This window comes from Ambystoma mexicanum, chromosome 1q (genome assembly GCF_040938575.1).
Source record: "Ambystoma mexicanum isolate Mex_15411 chromosome 1q, UKY_AmexF1_1, whole genome shotgun sequence".
Lineage (NCBI taxonomy): Eukaryota > Metazoa > Chordata > Amphibia > Caudata > Ambystomatidae > Ambystoma > Ambystoma mexicanum.
In genome coordinates this window covers 1,099,467,179-1,099,486,101 of record NC_090922.1, presented here as the reverse complement: position 1 = coordinate 1,099,486,101, position 18,923 = coordinate 1,099,467,179, and the positions used below count along the sequence as shown (strand labels likewise).

The window sequence follows — 18,923 nt, the reverse complement described above, 5'->3', positions numbered from 1 at the left end:
CTGGGAAAGCTGGGAAGAACGAGAAGAGGCACCCATTTCCATCTGGCAAACCGCCACCAGAATGGAGTAACATGTAAAATTGGTTTGTGATCTAGTTTGTACTCATATGGAAAAGGCCCAGACCCAACAAAAATCCACTTATACAAAAAGGTGAGCTTAAGATCATTCACCATAGGACATTACGTACTGGTCCTCTTACCAACCTCGGAAAGCAAACTTGTCTCCCAAGTGGCACGGACCCCATGAGAAGAAGAAGAAGATCCCAAAGATGTACTTAACTCATGTCCCGATGTATCCTCAGAAAAACCAGGAAGAGTAAAAGGCACATACCACTATATTAGAACACCTAAGGGCAAAGTGGTCCATTTAAAACCATATAGACTCCCAGAAGCCCGTAAAGAGATCGTGATTGAGGAGGTGCTCCAATTCAAACCTAAAACCCCATTCTGATTTCTGTGGAGCTTACATTGACAATATCGTCATTTATATTAAGAGTTGGGACAACCATCTCTTCCGTCTTTGTACCATCATGAAAGTCCTCATAGGGGCTGGCCTAACTGCTAACCCAGCAAAGTGCAGATAAGCCCAGTCAGCCGTAAAATACCTCGGCTTCTTTGTAGGGTATAGGAATGTACAGCCCCAACATGAGAAGGTAAAAGCTGTCTTAGATACACCAACCCCTAAGACCAAAAGAGATCTTAGAGCTTTTCTCAGGTTAATAGGTTATTACCGTAGGTTTGTCCACAACATTTCTGACAAAACACCCTAGCTGGCAGATAAACTCAAGAATGCCGAACCCCAGAAACGTCATTGGAATGACAAAGATGATATATGTTAGAACACCATGAGACAGTCTCTGTGCCAGAACCCGATCCTGAAGGTAGTCGACTTCTCTAAAGAGTGTATATTAGACGGATGCTTCCCTTATATGGTTAGGAGCAGTCCTGTCCCAGGTTTGCGACAGATTGGAACACCCCATATTATTTACTAGTCACAAGATGTTCCCACATGAAAAAAATTACTCTTTTGGAACTAGAGGCCCTGGCCATCAAGCAGGTCATTATCCATCTTAGATAGTACCTATTAGGACGAAAGTTCACACTCATTACAGATCCCTCACGCCTAGTTTGGATTAGCCAATGTAAAGATTCCAACCGTCGGGTCATGCAATGGTTTATAGGCCTACAACCCTATTGTTTCACTGTGGAACACCGAAAAGGAAAAAAACAAATGTGGCTACATCGCATGGAGGAAGGGTATGTGAGAAACCTGAAGGTGTCTCCCTGACTGATCCCCGGGGATCTGTCATCCAGGTGGCCAGGACACGGCCATCGCTATTGGATCCAGTTCCTGGGGGTGGACCAGTGCGGGAGGATCACCTGGATGAGGGGTACTCGGGGAGCGGAAGTGGGACACAGACGGCGAGACGCGGTACCCCTTTCCCTATAACACCTTTTTCCCATCCTACCCTGTAGGATATTCAGAAGCTCTACCCCCCCTTTTCCAACACAAATACTTTCCTACATGAGACAGACAACGGGCCAACACCAGGGCTGTTTACCTGACATGTTCCAACGAAAGGGTCAGGCAGCGTCAGGCAATTAACCATAATTATGCACAGCTGATGGCCCTTTCCCTTCCCCACAAGGATAAAAGGCAGAGCACGAAAGCAGACTTCGAGCAAGGCTGAACACACGAAGGGGCAGCTATTCCGGACCGGCAGTTCAAATGGAGGAAGAAGGCATACGGACCTGGAGGGACGACAAGGAGGGAATTACCAGTACCCTTTTCACCTCAGACCTAAGAAGTCCAGCTGACTTGTGGTGTGACAAATCAGTGGCACAGGGGGCCCTCCTGCGCTGGTAGTCAAAGCGGGGAGAAGCGATTGCCGCCGTGGAGCGTCCTTGACTCCCGAGACAAACTCCCAAAACCTTTTTTTTTCAAGGGGAGAAGGGAACACCCCCGCAGCTCCTGCTCCCCCTGTCCCTATATACATGGTTACCTATATAATGTTGCCACAACCTTTTCCCAGCGACGTTATATACGGCGACCATATAGATGGAGATATTATTACCCGATACCAAAGAATTGGCCCCGGAAGGTCCTGGTATCGTTGAAAGGAACTGTAACTTCGTGCTGGCAAGGCCCCGGAGTGTGCTGTGCTCAAAGGTCCTGCCTTGTCCCGTGCTAAAAACGTATGGAAGGGAGACCCAGCCGTATCATCCTGACTTATCATTTGGTGAACACTTCTTTCTTTTCCTGAGAACATTATCCCACACTATTTTTTAACTTAGTTGCAAGGATTGGCTATTGTTTTTATAGTATAGGCCCTTTTTATTTTGACAAGATGCCACTAGGACTGTATAATGGGTGGGAAAACCGCCTAATCTAAACCTAACTCTAAGATGGGAGCAGGCTACGCCCATCAAATAATAATAAAGCAGTTTAATAGACACCCTTGAACTGTGATCACTTGTGTATGTCTTTCTGCGCATATAGTGCCTGCTCTACTCTGCCCCATTGTCTCCTTCACCACACTCACGATGCTCTGGGAAGGCCCCGGTGTGAAGGCGGGTCTCCCAGAGCCCGTTTCTGACTCTGTAACACCGCCTCTTAAAATCACTGCCGCCCTCTGGGCTTGTTGCTGTGTGCAGGGCCCAACCCCTGCTGCCTTTTGCCGCTCTTCAGAGGCCCATGCCAGGCTCCCCGACTGCTCTTGGTCAGAGACAGTCTTAACTTCAGCCCCTCTGAACTAAAATGTCATCATTGTTGCCATATCAATCTAGTGGCAAGGTAATTTCCAAGAATACGTCATATCTGTTTATGGTATGGTGACTGATATGAGCACACAATTATTAAAGCCACAGCAATCGGATATCATACAAGAGTCATCCCTGTGAGCCTAGGTCAGTGATGTCAAGTAGCTTCATGGCTAGCCTGGCTGACTGCACTGATCCCAGTGAGACGTTAGCCAGTATACCTGTCTTCCTTTCATTCCCCAGGAAGCAGGGTAACACTTCCCTTCAGACCACAGGAGCTATTATCACGAGATCTCCTGGGAACCAGTCTTCAAAAGGACACCCTCATACCGGTGCTGCACCACAGAGTGAATTTGAAGTCAGCAAGCATGGGAAAGTGGCAGAATTCGAATAGCCAGAGAGCAAAAAGAGGACCTTAGAAGGGATTCAACCTTCTTGCTATTTTGAGGCTCTTTTCTTTCCTGTGCCCTCCATTTCCTTCAAAGAAAGGCACGGAGTATGATTTAACAAGGTACGGGTCACTCGCTCCAGCAATAGGGATGGCACCCCTTCCAGAAAACTTGGTTTTGTCTAATCCCCAGTGTAAATGTACCTTTATAAGGAGGGGTTCTCCAACTCGTTCCTTGATTTTTCTTTGCATCTTCAAGAAAAGGATACATTTTGGACCAATGTTGGGAGTGCAGTCCATTCTAAAGTCCTAAGCCCAAAGATGTGAAGACAGAAGGCACCCTAGGAAGAGGAGAGCAGAGGGCACTGTCCCGTAACCATGCCCAGGGAATAGTTGGAGTGAGTTATATTGGCCCAAGGCCTCACTACCCTAGAACCAAGACCGTGTACACTGAAGGTGAAGGATTCCCTGTAGATGTCAGCAAAGCAACCTAGAATAGGAGTGTAACCAATGGATTTAGCTTGTGCGTGGAGACCCTGGATTGAGCCTCCCAGTAACCCATAAATCAAGTAACAGCTCTAGACCACGACTTCAGCATTGAACTGCTTGTGACCGATACCAACACGGACATCGCCAGTGTGTTTCAAGCTTCTTCGTATAAGGAAGGGGGGTTCTGGGGGTTTCTCTCTACCAGCCTATATCCCGGGTTTGAGTCTCAACCAGAGTCTTAAGCTCACCATCTCTTGTTCAGAGGAGAATTGCCTAGCATTGCCTAGCATTTCGGTGCTGGACAGCCCCAGGGCAGGACAAAGACTGATATGTTTTGGATATTTCTCCTCTGTGAAAGATAGTGAGGTAAAGACTCTGGGTAAGTTTCTCGTAACTAGGACTAATGTCTGGCAGAGCGACTCCCAGGACTCCCCTTGTTAGCAAGCTTCTTCGTGTCATGTGCCTTTGCTGTTTGGAATGCAGTGCGTGCTGGACCCAGTCAACCAGCTCTCCAACTAAACACTAAACTGCTTTAGGAAGCTCCTAGAAGCCAGGCTCAATTTTGTGTCCCTAAAGACTAGAATAAGGTACTGCGAAGAGGCCCTGTCTGGCTGACCCACTTTTGGAACCATAGTAACTTTTAAGCCCCCATCTTTGCATTTTTATTGAAAGACATATCATGTGAACAGTGATATTGCTGTAATTGCTTGCTTGAACACCCTTGCTCAAGTACCCAGAGTGCTATTCTATACCAGTTCTGCATTTTATGTGTTCTCTCAATAGGGGGTGATTTTGTGAGTGTTTTTAGTTTGCATTTGATTGCTTAATTGAAATATATATAAATATACATACAAAAGCTTACAAATAACTGATTTTGTTAGCCTATGGTATCATCTGGTTTACTTTTTTGGAGCAAGGCTTTTTATATTAATGTTGGCTAACACAGTACAAGAAAACTGAGCTCAAAATATGGAAGGAAGGAAGGAAGGAAGGAAGGAAGGAAGGAAGGAAGGAAGGAAGGAAGGAAGGAAGGAAGGAAGGAAGGAAGGAAGGAAGGAAGGAAGGAAGGAAGGAAGGAAGGAAGGAAGGAAGGAAGGAAGGAAGGAAGGAAAAGCCTCAGCTTAATCTAAGGGTTACTCCCCCTTGGAAGATTTGTGGTGGCTGGTTTTCTGACCTATGTAAGGAACTCATGGTGGCAACAAGTAAGACAGACACAAGTGATCGCAGTTCAAGGGTGTTTATTGGACAATGAATGCTGTATGCAGGTTGAAAAAACGCCTAATCTAAAACCTAAATCTACGATGGGAGCAAGCGTCAACCAACAAATGAAAAATAAGGCATCCGAGTGGCGTTGTGTCAAAACAAAAGGGCCTATACCAAGAAACCTATTGTCAAAACCTCACAAATAATACAAAAAGGGGTGTAGGATAGTTCTCAAGAAAAAAAAGAATATGTCAGGATGCGGTAGCCTGCGTCTCCCTTCCACACGTTTTGAGTACGGGGCAAGATGGGAGCTTGGAGCACAGTACAGTCTCAGGCTTCTACAGCACGAGACAACAGTTCCAATTGCAGTTCTCAGGACAGTTAATGGCCAAGTTTCGTTTCGTTTGAAAGTCTCTTGCTGTCGGGGCCTGACGTGTTCAAATAACAAAACTACACAGTCCTTTTCCATGGGCTTTGGGTGACAACTTGCACCCCGGGATACCCCTCTTCTGGGTGCAAATCCCCAGAATCCCTCCTTCGGGTTCACTCTTGCCGTCTCTTAACTTTCTTTAACACTGCTTGTAGATCAAAGTCTTTCAATTGTACAGGGATTTTGCTTGACCCTCTGTATGACAAATTTGACCAATTTCGCTGGTCATCCTATGGCCTTCTGGTGCTAGTTTCCCTCTTTAGCTGGTCTCCCCTTAACACTTTTACAGTTCATCAAATCTGGTTAAAAAAACTTGCCACTTTGCGATTCTCACTCAACACAGCGCTGTTCTTATCGGTTCTCCCCTCGAATCACTGGCTGTGATGAACCGTTTGACTTTCGGCTTTACTGGAGTGAAGGCCGGTACCACGGTCGCGGGAGCTTCCCTCGCTCCTGATTATCGGCGTAAGCGTGCCCCGTGTACCGTCGACATCTGCTGCAAGACACTGGTGCTATTGTTCATGGTCTTAGGTTCTCTTCCACAAAGGTCACTTTTCTCCTTGCCACTCTCTCGATTCCTGCCGCCTTTCTCCTTCTTCTGAACTGCAGCGTGGTAGCCACCTCATTGTGCTGTCTGCTGTGCTCGCCTTGCTCGTACTGTGCTCTTTTACTCCACCTTTTATCCCTGTGGGGAAAGGAAAGGGCCATCGGGTGTGTGTGTTTCAGGTTAATTGCCTGACTTTGCCTGATGCTGGGGTTGGGACATGTCAAGCAAACGGTTTTATTGCTAACCTTGTCCCCACTCCGATAGAGTCTGATAGGACTTTATGGGAATGGGGACTTACAATTTGGTGGCACCCGACTTCCCGGGCCACGGACACGTAATGAGCCAGTGGCACCGGGAAGTCAGGTGCCAGTAAAATGTTACAGGTCCGGCAGCAACCCACCGGTAGCACCGGCAGGGTTACCGCTGGACCCGTAATGAGGCCCAATATCTTGGTCAGGTATTGTGAAAAGAGTACCGATTTTCCACACCTTCTGACTAACATTCTTCTGACTCCAGTAAACTCAGGGTTATAACAAAATAAACAAAGTTCTGTCTCTACAAAGAGCAGAGCGAGCCAGTTACCTACCTGTGGCTGAGATACCAAGAACCGCACAATGGTACGAAGACAAGAATGCAGGGCCTTTTCTGCCTCTGACTGAGGTTTTGGAAAGAATACAGGCAGGCAGATTTCCTGGTTCAGGTGGAATGGCAAGACCCCCTTGGGCAAAAAGTTTAGATGAGTGCACAAAATTATCTTATCATTGTGGAAGGTGGTAGATTCTGCGCGCACAGCTGAGCGCTACTAACAGGACCACCTTGAGCGTAACCCACCTAATGTGAACCGATACCATCATCTTGAAAGGTGTGCGCTGTAGGGTGGCAAGCACCACATTCAAATCCCAGATGGGATGGGGCCTATGAACCAGAGGAAACAGTCTGAACAAGCCCTTGGGGTGGGCCAACACCACTGGGTTGACCGCTGAGAAAGTATAAACCGGTGAGTTCTTGTACGCCCTGATGGCTGCCAAGTAAAAGCAGCAAGTATTCACCTGCGCCCCAGACTGAGCCAAGTGTGTGGAAAAAGACAACACGTCATCCAAGTTGCAAGTGAGAGGGCAGGGGTCGAGCCCCTCCCTGCGAGCCCAGTGGCAAAACCTGGTCCACTTACTCTTGTACTGAGAGCGCATGGATGGCCTGCTTGCCTCCTTTATGATCTCAACTGGTCAGGATCCAACACCCTGCTGCGTTAGGAAGCCCCTTCTCTGAATCGGAAGATGAATAGGCCCCTGGGAGCAGAGCTGGAGTTGGTCCAAGAACCACACTCTCAAAGGTCAGTGGGGGGCAATTAGGATGAAGCTGCAGCCCACCGAGGCCCGAAATCTGAGGAGGGTCCGCTAGAGCAATGGTGGAGGAGGAAACGGCCAGCACTTGCGGCTGTGCCAGCTGAGCTGGAACACGTCCCCCAGATACCCCTACCCCTAGCCCGAATCACCCATGAAGCAAAGAGGGGTCAATTGGAATTCAGGAGGAGATGCAAATAAGTCCAAATTCGGTAGCCCCCACATCTATAAGCGAGTTGGTGTGCAACTCCCATTCGTAGGTGTTGAACCCCAGGTGGCTAGCTGGTCCGCTTCTGCATTTTTGTCCCCAGGGAGATGGACCGCAGAGATCCAGATCCCTTTTGACAAGGCCCACTCCCAGATGGACACAGCTTCCATGCATATGAGGGTGAAGCAGAACCCCTGCTTGTTCAAGTAGAACATTGGCATTGAATTGTCGGTCCTGACCAGAAACGCCTTGCCCCTGATGACCGACACGAATGCCTTGAGCGCCAGGCCAATCTCTCTGAGCTCCAGCAGATTGATATGCAGGAGAGAGAATTGAGTAGCCATCCAGGGTAGCCCCCAGCCCATGAGGGAGGAATCCGTTGTCATCAACAGCATAGGCTCCAGCTGAGAAAAGGTGGCCCCCCACTGCCAAGTTGCAGTCCATGAGCCACCAGTGAATATTTGGAAGAAGAGACAGGGGGATGAGCAGCTTGTCCAACTGTGCCCCCGTTTCCTGGTCCCAATTAGCCACCAGGTGGAGCTAGAAGCGTCTCAACTTGAGTCAGAAATGGCATAATGTGAGCATGCAGGAAGCCATAAGTCCCAGCAGGTGCTGGAACCACCATGCTGAGGTGGTCGAGTTGGCCAGGAAGTGGCGAATCACCATCTGGAGGAACTGAAGCCTGTTGGCCATTCGGAAACACCCTCTCGATGGCTGTGTCCCACCTTACTCCAAGTAACACCAGGTCCTGTGAAAGGGCTCAACTGTGACTTCTGCTGGTTGAGGGAAAACCCCAACTGGTGAAAAACATCAGCTGGCAGGAGTGAACTCCCTTCTCAGGTGAACTGGCCCTCACCAACCAGTCATCTAGATAAGGGTATAGGTGGTGCCCCTCGAAGCGACGGCGGCCCGCTACTGTGTTCATGAGCTTCGTTAACACCCGAGGTGCTGAATTGGGGCCGAATGGCAGCACTCTGTAATGGAAGTGGTGCAACATTATCATGAGCCGCAGGAACTTCCGGTGCCGTTAGAAGATGGGGTTGTGCAAGTATGCATCTTTGTGGTCTAAGGAACACATCGAGTCTCTGTGCACAGCGACTATGTGGGTGGAATGATCATTTTGAAGCATACAAGGGGTAAAGACAGGTTGAGGAACGAAAGGTCCAGGACTACCCTCAGGCCCGCCTGGTTGTTCTTGGGTACCGCAAAAGTCCTGGAGTAAAACCCAGAGCATCTGCCTAAAGGAGGCACCGGGTCCACGGCGTGCATGTCCAAAAGAAGTTGGATCCCCTGCAACAGCGCAGGCGACCCACATCTGCAACAGTGGAGGAGAGGAGGTTGGAGGAGAACGAAGAGGAAGGCTGAAGCCCATGGAGCCTACTGAAACAATCCACAGACTCGTAAGAAAACACTTCCAGCTGCTCACAAAGAGAGCCAGCCGGCCCCCCACAGGAGAGATGTGTTCCTTGATCAAGACATCATTGCTTTTGCCGTCCAAGTCGGGAGTGGAGGAAGGGAAGCGAAATAAGCCCTGCAAGGTCCTCCGCTGCTTCCTCCTGTGGTTGCTGGGGGAACTCTCTGGCCGCCGAGCCTCGCGGTCCCGAAAACCTTTCAAGACGCTGAAGGCGCGAGGCTTGAAGTCAGCCCTACCCTGGTTATGTGGAAAGGACTTTTGCCCGGCTTCATCAGGATAGCCAAGGACTTAGCAGTCTCGGTGGAAGTCTTCTTTTTTGAAAGATAGTCATCAGTGGACGTGTGAAACAGATTTGTCCCATCGAATGGAAGGTCAAGGATCCACTCCTGCATAGCTGCAGAAAATGTCATGGCATGCATCTACTCTATCTGCCTCATTTCAACTCCCAGACACAGGACCCTGCTGGCCGTGTCGATATGGCAGATCCTACGCAATAGTGAAGGCCTCCGCTAGAATGGCTTTGAAGCAGGCCTGACTCTCTAGGGGAAGGTCCGGCAGGAATTCCCCAATTTCCCGCCACAGCTACTGGTTTGGTGCAACAAGGAAAGCGTCAGCATTGGCCTGGCGCAGGTGTAAACCGGCGCTGAGGTAGTACTTACTGCCGATAGACTCAAGGGCCTTGTTCTCTTTGGACAAACAGTTGGAGGTGGTCCCGGCCGTAGAAAATGAAGGCTTTGAATACAAAGACGCTGCTGCAATGACAGAAGAATGTGGTTGAGGGTGGGATACCAGAAGTACTGGTTCCCCATTCAGCAGCCAAAAGCGGCAGTCCATCTTCTTGTTCATCTGGGCATTGGCCTGGGGCTTTTCCCAGACCTTCTTAGTTAGAGAAAGGATGTCTTTTTGTAGAGACATGCGCGAGCAGCCAGTGGCATACAAGGCCAGGACCTCTGCCAGCACTCCCCGCGAGGCCTTGAAGACGGTCATGAAAAGATTTCACGATGCAGAAGGCTCCTCTTCCTGTGCATCGTTTTCCCCCCTTTTTTGTCAGACAGAGGGGAGTCTGGGTCCTGCATGAGAGGAGTCAGCGGAGTCCCCCACTGATCAGCCCCCGGCGGAGGCTGCGTATCGACAGGCGACCGAGGAGGGAGTGTCGGTGTTGGTGATAGCGGTGGAACGGGCACTGGAGCCAAAAGACTTGGAAGAGTAGGCGGGACCTGGACCGGAGCGGGCACAGGCTGCGGTGCAGGGAACCCCGGGGGAACGGGTGGAGGGCCCAACGGAGTAGGCCTTGGAGGTACTGCACGGGGGGCCACTTCCTTGATTAAGTCCTTGAGAAATCCCGACATCTGCCGGGAGCGCCTGAGCAGAAGGAAGTGCTAGAAAAAAACGATCCTCACAGGCCGCCAGGCCACGAGAGTGAGCACAGCCCTCCACCACGCTGGGCCTTCTGTCCTGACTGAAGCGCTGAGGAACCTGGGATGGGTATCTGAATGTCTGGGAGACATAAAGGTAACCATGCAAGGACCACCGGCCCGAGGCATGGGGCCCGACAACGCTCCCCATAGGCAGAGGACTGGAACCGCCCTGAGTCACCCATTCTGAAGGTGATGGGGCCGCCTGAGGTCTACAGTCAGGATCTAAGATGGCAACCGGCCATGCAGGCTCAGCCACGTGCTTGTCTGCCATTTTGGGGCCTTGTGCCACACTCTGGGTGGGAGGGCACGAAGGCCCCGCACTCCGTGCAGGGTCCGACATAGCCAGGGAATGTTTGTGCCCTGACCCTGAAGCAGAAGTGCCGACCTCAGAGATGGCTCTGGTAGGCTGTAAGCCCTCAGCTGGGGAGCTGGTAGTCATATGGGACCGCACCTCAGGCTGTCACCTAAAACCAGAGCTCGAAAGCCCCTTGCACCCTGGTGCAGCTGATGAAGAGCTGAAGCGCCCCTCAGTGGATTACCTGGAAGAACCCCATGGTCCCTCGGTTTGGGACCCGATAACCTTAACAGCCTTGGTATGCCGCCAGTGCCACCGTCCAAAGCACCCTTACGAGCCGGAGATCCCGGGAAGAAGTCTCCGTGCTGGGGGGCCTTAGAGAATGAAAGACCGACCTTCTCTGACGCAAGGTCCTGTCGATTAAGTCTTTTAGATGTCCGGGTGGTGAAGAATCAATCAAGATACCCCACACGGGGAAGGAGTACAAAATTACAGGAAGTTTCACATATGCATCCAACAATGTTGTGTTCCAGTTCCATGCAAGACCGTTTTATTCTCCTACCCAGCTGTAAAGAAGCACATTCTCAATACAGCAATTTTTTTTCACACCAGTCTTCACAAGCCTAAACCAAAACATGACTAATCGTAACCCCTTCGTATTGGCCTTCTAAAAGCACAAACCAAAAATGTGGATGACTATGCCACCACCAATCACGCTAACGGATCAGCACAACAAATGGCTTGCTCTATTTCAGTCAGGTCAGCCTGTTAGAGACAATACTTAAAATGTGACCAAGAGCCTGAATAATTTTCTAAGTACAATTGTCCAACAAGTGCCTGGCTGTGTTTCCTATCCAAAGCCTAAACGTAGTTGGGCATGGTGGGACAAGGCTTAGTGGAGACAGACACACAATTAACTTATGTTAAAAATATACTGTCCTTAAGTATGTTTGCACATGCCATGACTGGCACTACCCTATCCCTTCATGGCTCTTTGAGAGCAGCCAAGCAGTGTTTCTTTCTCTTGCCTACTTGCATGTCATTTTCAGTGCCCCACTTAAATCTTTGTGACTTGAATGGGTGCAGGAACTTCTTAAGTGTAAGGCTCTTTGTGAAGGAAACAAATTGGAAGCAGACACAAACAGATAAGATATTCCGGTGGTGAATCCATGAGCTGCCGTGCTATTCCAAGAACCTCATTCTTCCTATGCCTGATGAAGTAATCTGAAGATTATGAAATCTTGCAAATAAATGATTTTGTTAGCCTAACTAAGGTATCATCTGGTTGTCCTTTTTGGAGCCACACTTTTTATATTACCCCTGGCTAACATAAACAAGAAAACTGATATATATATATATATATATATATACACATATATATATATATATGTTCATTACAAAAAAAACTTTGCTAAGGGGACGTTATGGTTAAGTTGCACTACTAAAAACCTGTGAAATTCACACAAAAAAACGTTATAACCGCGACATTATGGTTCGAGGTAAAACCGAAAACCCCCTGAAATTGGCCAGTTATGGTAGGCTAAGCAACCATACCTGCCCGCCCCACTTTGCACTGCTAACAGTAACACCCAGGAAATGAAAGATGGCATCACAAATGTCATTGACGACATCTCTGCTGATATCACATGTGTAGCCCTTTTGTTTTTGTTCACTGCTATATATATATATTTTTTTTTTCACTAAAAGAACTTTCTAACGTGACATTATGGTTCAAATTAAAACCGAAAATCCCCTGAAATTCGCCAGTTATGGTAGGCTAAGCAACCATACCTGCCCGCCCCACTGTGCACTGCTAACACTAACACCCAGGACATGAAAGATGGCATCACAAATGTCATTGATGACATCACTGATGATACCACATGTGTAGCCCCGTTGTTTTTGTTCACTGCCATATATATATATATATATATATAAAACACTTTTTTAAAGGGATGTTATGGTTCAAAGTAAAACCGAAAATCTCTTGACATTCGCTAGTTATGGTAAGGTAAGCAACCATAACTCGCGCCACCTACGTGCATTGCTAAGACTAACACCCAGGACATCAAAGATGACATCACAAATGTCATTGATGACATCACTGATGACATCACATGTGCATGTACTTTTCATGAAAAGTCTGCAGAAGGGAGTCTTATTATAATGTTGATAGAAAAACTGTCATGGATCATTGGAATAGATTATATGAGCTATGTGGTGCATTAAGCAATGCATTGATATAAATAGCATTCTATTATGAAGTTCTTTACAGTACAATAATGTACTCATGTATATACATAAGCATTGTGTGCAGCATACATAATGGAGGTGCAATATTCATAATCTTCCCATGTTAAATAGTGAAATGGTAAATGCTTTCTTATTAGAGTTTTGTGTACTGTGCAATATGTTATAAATAGGTCATGAAAACTACTTCCTATATAATTTCATTATTACATACAAAACACAAAGACATAAGAACAAATACAAAAATGAGTATATACAGTGAAAGTGAAGTATGCAAAAAAGCAGCAGTAGACCCAGAAATTGTTCATAACCTACCTGATTATTTTTATGCACAGAAATGATTGCTGTGCTTCAAACCTACTACTTCCCTATGAATAACTATCATATGATGTGACTGCACCCTAAAGAGAGTAATGCGAATACAAATATGAGTATATCCACAGAAAGTATAGTAATAAAAAAAACAGCAGACCAATAAGAAAATGTTGATAACCTTACTGATTGTCTTCACACACAGAAAGCATTGGTATCTTTCAAGTGTGTATTCTTCCTATGTATATGTTTCATATGCTAAGAGTGAACCCCAAATGAATTACTGTAAGAACATATTTGAAGTGTAAGTCTACAAATATAGTACTTTTAGATCTTTTTGTTCCTAAGTATTACTGGCTAAGATATATCACTAAAGGAACAAAGAGAGAACCAGACATGTGATGTCATCAGTGATGTCATCAATTACATTTGTGATGTCATCTTTGATGTCCTGGGTGTTAGTCTTAGCAATGCACGTAGGTGGCGCGAGTTATGGTTGCTTACCTTACCATAACTGGCGAATTTCAGGGGTTTTTCGGTTTTACTTTGAACCATGATGTCACGTTTGTAAAGTTCTTTTAGTGAATTTTATATATCTCCATATATATATATGGCAGTGAACAAAAATAAAGGGGCTACACATGTGATATCAGCAGTGATGTCATCAATGACATTTGTGATGCCATCTTTCATGTCCTAGGTGTTACTGTTAGCAGTGCAAAGTGGGGCGGGCAGGTATGGTTGCTTAGGCTACCATAACTGTCGAATTTCAGGGGGTTTACGGTTTTACCTCGAACCATAATGTCATGGTTATAAATTTTTTTTGGGTGAATTTCACAGGTTTTTAGTAGTGCAACTTAACCATAACATCCCCTTAACAAAGCTTTTTTTGTAGTGAATTTTACGTTTTTTTAGTACGGCAATTTAACTATAACGCCATTTTAATAAAACATTTTTTTACTGAATGTCACAGATTTTCAGTAGTGCAACAAAACCATAACATCCCTTTAACAAGGTTCTTTTGCTAAACATTATACACCTTGCGAAGAATGCCACATGACAATATGCTGGCGTACAGCACGGTCACGTGACCAAGAATCAGTACACACTTAACAGTAAGATCTATGCTTCGTAGACAGTGTGGAAATAGTTTTTATATTGATGTAGGAGTGTCCACCTTCAACATTTCCCTTACACAGCGCCAACACGTATTGGTAGGCAGCGATTAGCAATGCACTACACATTATATATTTTTAGCAAAAGTTCTACTTATCTGAAAATGACATCAGCTAAAGACATCCCTCCTCCCCAAGAAACAGCAGCACTGCTGTAATGAAGAAGCATGAGAAACAGTGCCGCTGCCTTACAAATAACAAACGCACAAAATGTTTCGCTGTTCATCTACCGGCCCATATTACCGTTTGTTGCCTCTTTGCTCATTGCTGTTCGCAAATTGCCTTATTAGCTGTCGTACCAAAAAATAAAGCCACCCGTAAACAAAGTAAATATCCCGTTAAGACCGTCCTTTCACAGTGTACATAAATTTAAACAAAAAAATTGCATACACTGCATGTACTTCATATTTCTCAGTTAAGTACATGGACGCAATAATCTTTGCCAGTAATAGTCTAGATTTGCAAAGCAGTAACGTGTGCTACTAAAAAATAGGATTACCGGTTATAATCCGGTGCAGTTTTGGCAGGTCGTATTACAAAACAAAATCCTTTTTCAAGATGGCCACCATAGAAAGTGAAGGCGGTTGTTTCATACATAGCCCCTCTTCCCTTTCCATGGTAGCCTGCAAAAAGCACAAGTACGTAACGTAACGCAGAACCAGTAAATAAACATACAGCGACGTACAACGTAGTAACTTACACTTTAAAATAATAGACTGGATTGTAAAAGAAAACGTTAACATTTTAGAGTTCGTATATTAGGTTTATTTAACAAGAAACTGTCAGAGACCATCGGAGTAATCCCATTTTCAATGGAATGATAACAATGGTTCTAGGGGCGTCATTACAAATGTTAAAGATGAGGCACACGTTGGTCTTTTCCCATACAAAAATTATGCGTTCTTGGTTAAAGCAGCCGCTTTGTTTCCACAGTTATTTCCAAGAAGGCCCCATGACCTTCGGCCTACAGCACCATAAATGATGTGATGTTGCTCCGAATAGCAAGTTCCGCATACGGGCAAAGCGGGCCTGGGCTTTCATCCCACAGAATTGTGATGGACAAGCAACCGCTCACAAGCAGTTTTATTTGGCGTCCAAAAAAGCTGTCACTCTGCATCTGGAAACCATGGCACGAACAGTACGGCAAGATGTACCTGGGCGGAAAACGTGACAGAAAATACGTGTCAATAACCAACCTTTAGCAAAAAATTGCAAAAAAGGCAAAAATAATGTGCAAAATAATACACAAATGTAAGTGGTCAAACATGACATTTTAGTGAAATGTTACTATTGACCATGTGTAAATATAGTAACAGGCTACAAACGCTGAGATTCAGCATCCGCTGTAAGGTAAAAAAAAATGGCAACTACACAGGAAGACGATAAATGAGTTATGAAGGCAAAATGAATTGACACGTAAAAAAATGTACATCTCATGATTTCAAACAAGACCAAAAGAACGTGCAGAATGATACACAAAGCTATGTGGGCAAACATAACGTTTCAAACAAGAAATATTAACGCTAAAAAAGGGTGAGTGTAGTCATACCCTGCAAACGTGGAAACTCTGCACTCTTCATTATTGGAGGAAAAATATAACAGCGCAGAAAGATAATACTTCAGTTATATTGGCACAAGTAGAGTTTTGGTAATTTAAAATTAAAACGCGGGTGGTGTAGAGTGGTGAAAAGTAAACTTACATAATATGTACTGCCTCCATTCTTTTTCGCCAAGTCAGACACCAACGTATTCGCACCGAAGAATCTTCGTGCACTGATATTGCATGTGCCTTACAAAAGTTTTTAAAACATAACCTTATCAATTGCTATTGTTTTCGAACCTTTCATTCCTTGAATTGCTTCCAAAGTTTCCCTTTCGCTCAAGGTCAAAAAACTATTGACCCTTATACATTCACTCGGATGCGTGGGCCTATTGAGAGTTCAACCAAAAAAGCAACTCATGTGACCTTCACTCAGAAGGCAAATACATTCTTACTTTGCAATAACATATTGAAATCCAATTATGAGAACCGCTACTCCCATACACCTCCAGAATCGCTATTTCCAGCAAACAGTGCAGATGGCTGGCTTAGTTTTCAAAACTTAGGACGCCAGTCTGACGTCAATATTATTCCAAAAACATTGTAACCCAGGCGCACTAATTGATAGTGGTACAGTGAGCACCAACTTCCATTTAACCGTATGACTTTGGTGACAAGAAAACTCCACTTTTTCAGTTTGTACTGCCACATCGCATCCCAGCCTCCTTAAAGGTCACCTTCTGAAACAGTATTCCATAAGTGTGACAAGTGCAATGCTGTCTTGTTTTGTTTGTGTTACTGGCGATCTCCGCGTACACCAAAACATGAATAAAAGATGGCGGGGCACCGAAGAAAGCTGACATACTTCACGCTGTTCCACAACCAATCAGGGAAAGCGCCACATGTCTGCGGACACAAACTTTTCCCCCCATTCAGTCAAAGAGGAAAGGAGATGTTTTGGGACCCCCCCCCTTATAACTTTTCCCCCCCTGGACCAAACATCATCAAACTTTCCAAAGAAATTCAGAGTGGCCGATATACTGTTTTTGAAAAGTTTGGTGAGCATTCATCCAGGGAGAGGAGAGTTATAAGGCACCCAAAAAGTACTCTTCCTATGGAAACAGCAACTTCACCATCAGTACACAGCCACTACCGTGGCTATGTAATATGCTGCAGTGGTTGTGGGCAGGGCCTAGAGTTTTGGGGGGTATGGCCATAGATATTTAAATGTATGGGTGTACAGTGGCTTATAACTCCAGTGCTTATAAGGAACAAGTTACTTACCTGTAACTGTTTTTCTCCAGCATGGGTATGGCATGGATTCACATGCTCATGAATATTCCCCATCGTCAGGCTGGGAATCCTCGGTAAAGAAAAATCAGTATCAGTTTCGTTTCTGATCTGTCTTTCATAGTAGTAACCAATCACTGATCTCTGCGTCATACTGACCACAGCCAATGACTGCCCTCTACCTAAGCCCCGCCTCTGGCAGCCATCTTCAGATTTGGTAGCACGTGAAGTGGCAGTATGACCAAGTGAAGAGCCGCAGAGGGGTAGGCGGGAGGGTTCGCATGTGAATCCATGCCAGACCCATGCTGGAGAACAACAGTTACAGGTAAGTAACTTGTTCCTTCTCCAGCATGGGGTCTGGCATGGATTCATATGCTCATGAATATAAGAATAAATAGCAGTACACACATGCACAACCACGGGGGGTGGCAAAAGGCTCAACATTAAGCAATACAAAAAACTCAGCATTAAGTAACTCTTACCTCCTCACCAGGCTCACCTTAAGCGAACAGGTTGCGCAGCACTGCTTGGCCGACCCTGGACTCCTCCCTGGAATCCCGATCGACGCAGTAGAATCTCGTGAAGGTGTGCGTCGACCTCCACGTAGCAGCCTTGCAGATGTCCAGCAGGGGCACACCAGATAAGAACGCCGTAGTAGCAGCGATCGCTCTGGTCGAATGGGCTCTCAGACGGCCTGGCAGCGGTCGGTTAGCCAACCAGTGGCAGTGCATGATGCAGCCGGAGAGCCATCTGGAAATAGAAGACTTCGAGAGAGCCTTTCCTTGATTCACAGGTCCAAAGTTCACGAACAGCTGTGATGTCCTCCGAAAACTCTTTGTGCGGTCCGCGTAGAACTTCAGCGCTCTAGCCACGTCCAGCGAGTGCAAAGTCCTCTCGGCCTGCGACGAAGGAGACGGGAAGAAAACAGATAACACCAGGGGCTCATGAAGATGGAAGTCCGACGGCACCTTGGGCATAAAGGAGGGGTGCGTCCTAAGCACCACCCTCGAGGCATGGAAAGTGAAGTACGGTGCTTTGCAGGATAGGGCCTGGATCTCTCCCACTCGTCGTGCGGAGGTAATGGCCACCAGGAATGCAGTCTTCCGCGACACAAACTTCATCGGTGCGGAGTGCATCGGCTCGAATGGGGGCCCCATGAGCCTGGTCAGCACCACGTTAAGTTCCCACGCCGGGGCCGGGGCCTTCACCGGCGGGAACGACTGGAACAGTCCTTTCATAAACTCTTTTACCAGTCGATGGGACCACACGGACGTCCCTCCTGTGGTTCTGGTATTTCTGGAGATCGCCGCCAGATGAATATTAATGGAGGCATGGGCTAGCCCAGCCTTTGCCAGCGATAGCAGGTACGGCAGCACTTGAGGGGCTGTAATCCGTAGGGGGTTGATCTTCTGCGCTCGGCACCAGATAGAGAACCTCTTCCACTTATGACCGTAGCATTTGAGAGTCGAGGACACCCTGGCCTTTGCAAGAACCTCTCTGCAATCGGCCGGTATATCGTAGCCTCCAAACTCTAGCGCTGCAGGAGCCAGGCCTGCAGGTTCAGCGACGCCGGGTCGTGGTGGAAGATGGCGCCTCCTTCTCTGGAGAGAAGGTCCACGTCTGCCGACAGCTTGATGGGAGGGGACGTTGACAAGTCCAGAAGGTCCGGGAACCAGATCTGCCTCGGCCACACCGGTGCGACGAGGATCATCCTGCACCGGGACCTCTTGAGTTGGTTGATGAGTCGAAGCAGCAACGGCAACGGAGGGAACGCATACAGGTATAGGCCGTCCCAGTGGAACGAGAACGCATCGTCCATGCTTCTCGGCTGGGGAAACCTGCTGGCGAACCTCTTGCACTTCGAG

At 46.9% G+C, this 18,923-nt stretch overlaps 1 protein-coding gene across 3 annotated transcripts in view; it reads right to left on the bottom strand.

Annotated features, from left to right (window-relative positions):
* RPAP2 (RNA polymerase II associated protein 2) overlaps positions 1-18,923 on the bottom strand; it is a 1,184,138-nt gene that overhangs the window by 533,771 nt on the left and 631,444 nt on the right. Inside the window, exon 11 of one of the 3 annotated variants that reach the window (XM_069641789.1) lies at positions 15,109-15,382. The exons of the other annotated variants lie outside the window; for them this stretch is intronic. Within the exon in view, the coding sequence (XP_069497890.1) occupies positions 15,193-15,382 (190 nt within the window). The 3' untranslated portion in view covers positions 15,109-15,192. Of the gene's footprint in view, positions 1-15,108; positions 15,383-18,923 lie in introns of those variants that run through there. 3 annotated transcript variants of the gene reach the window in all.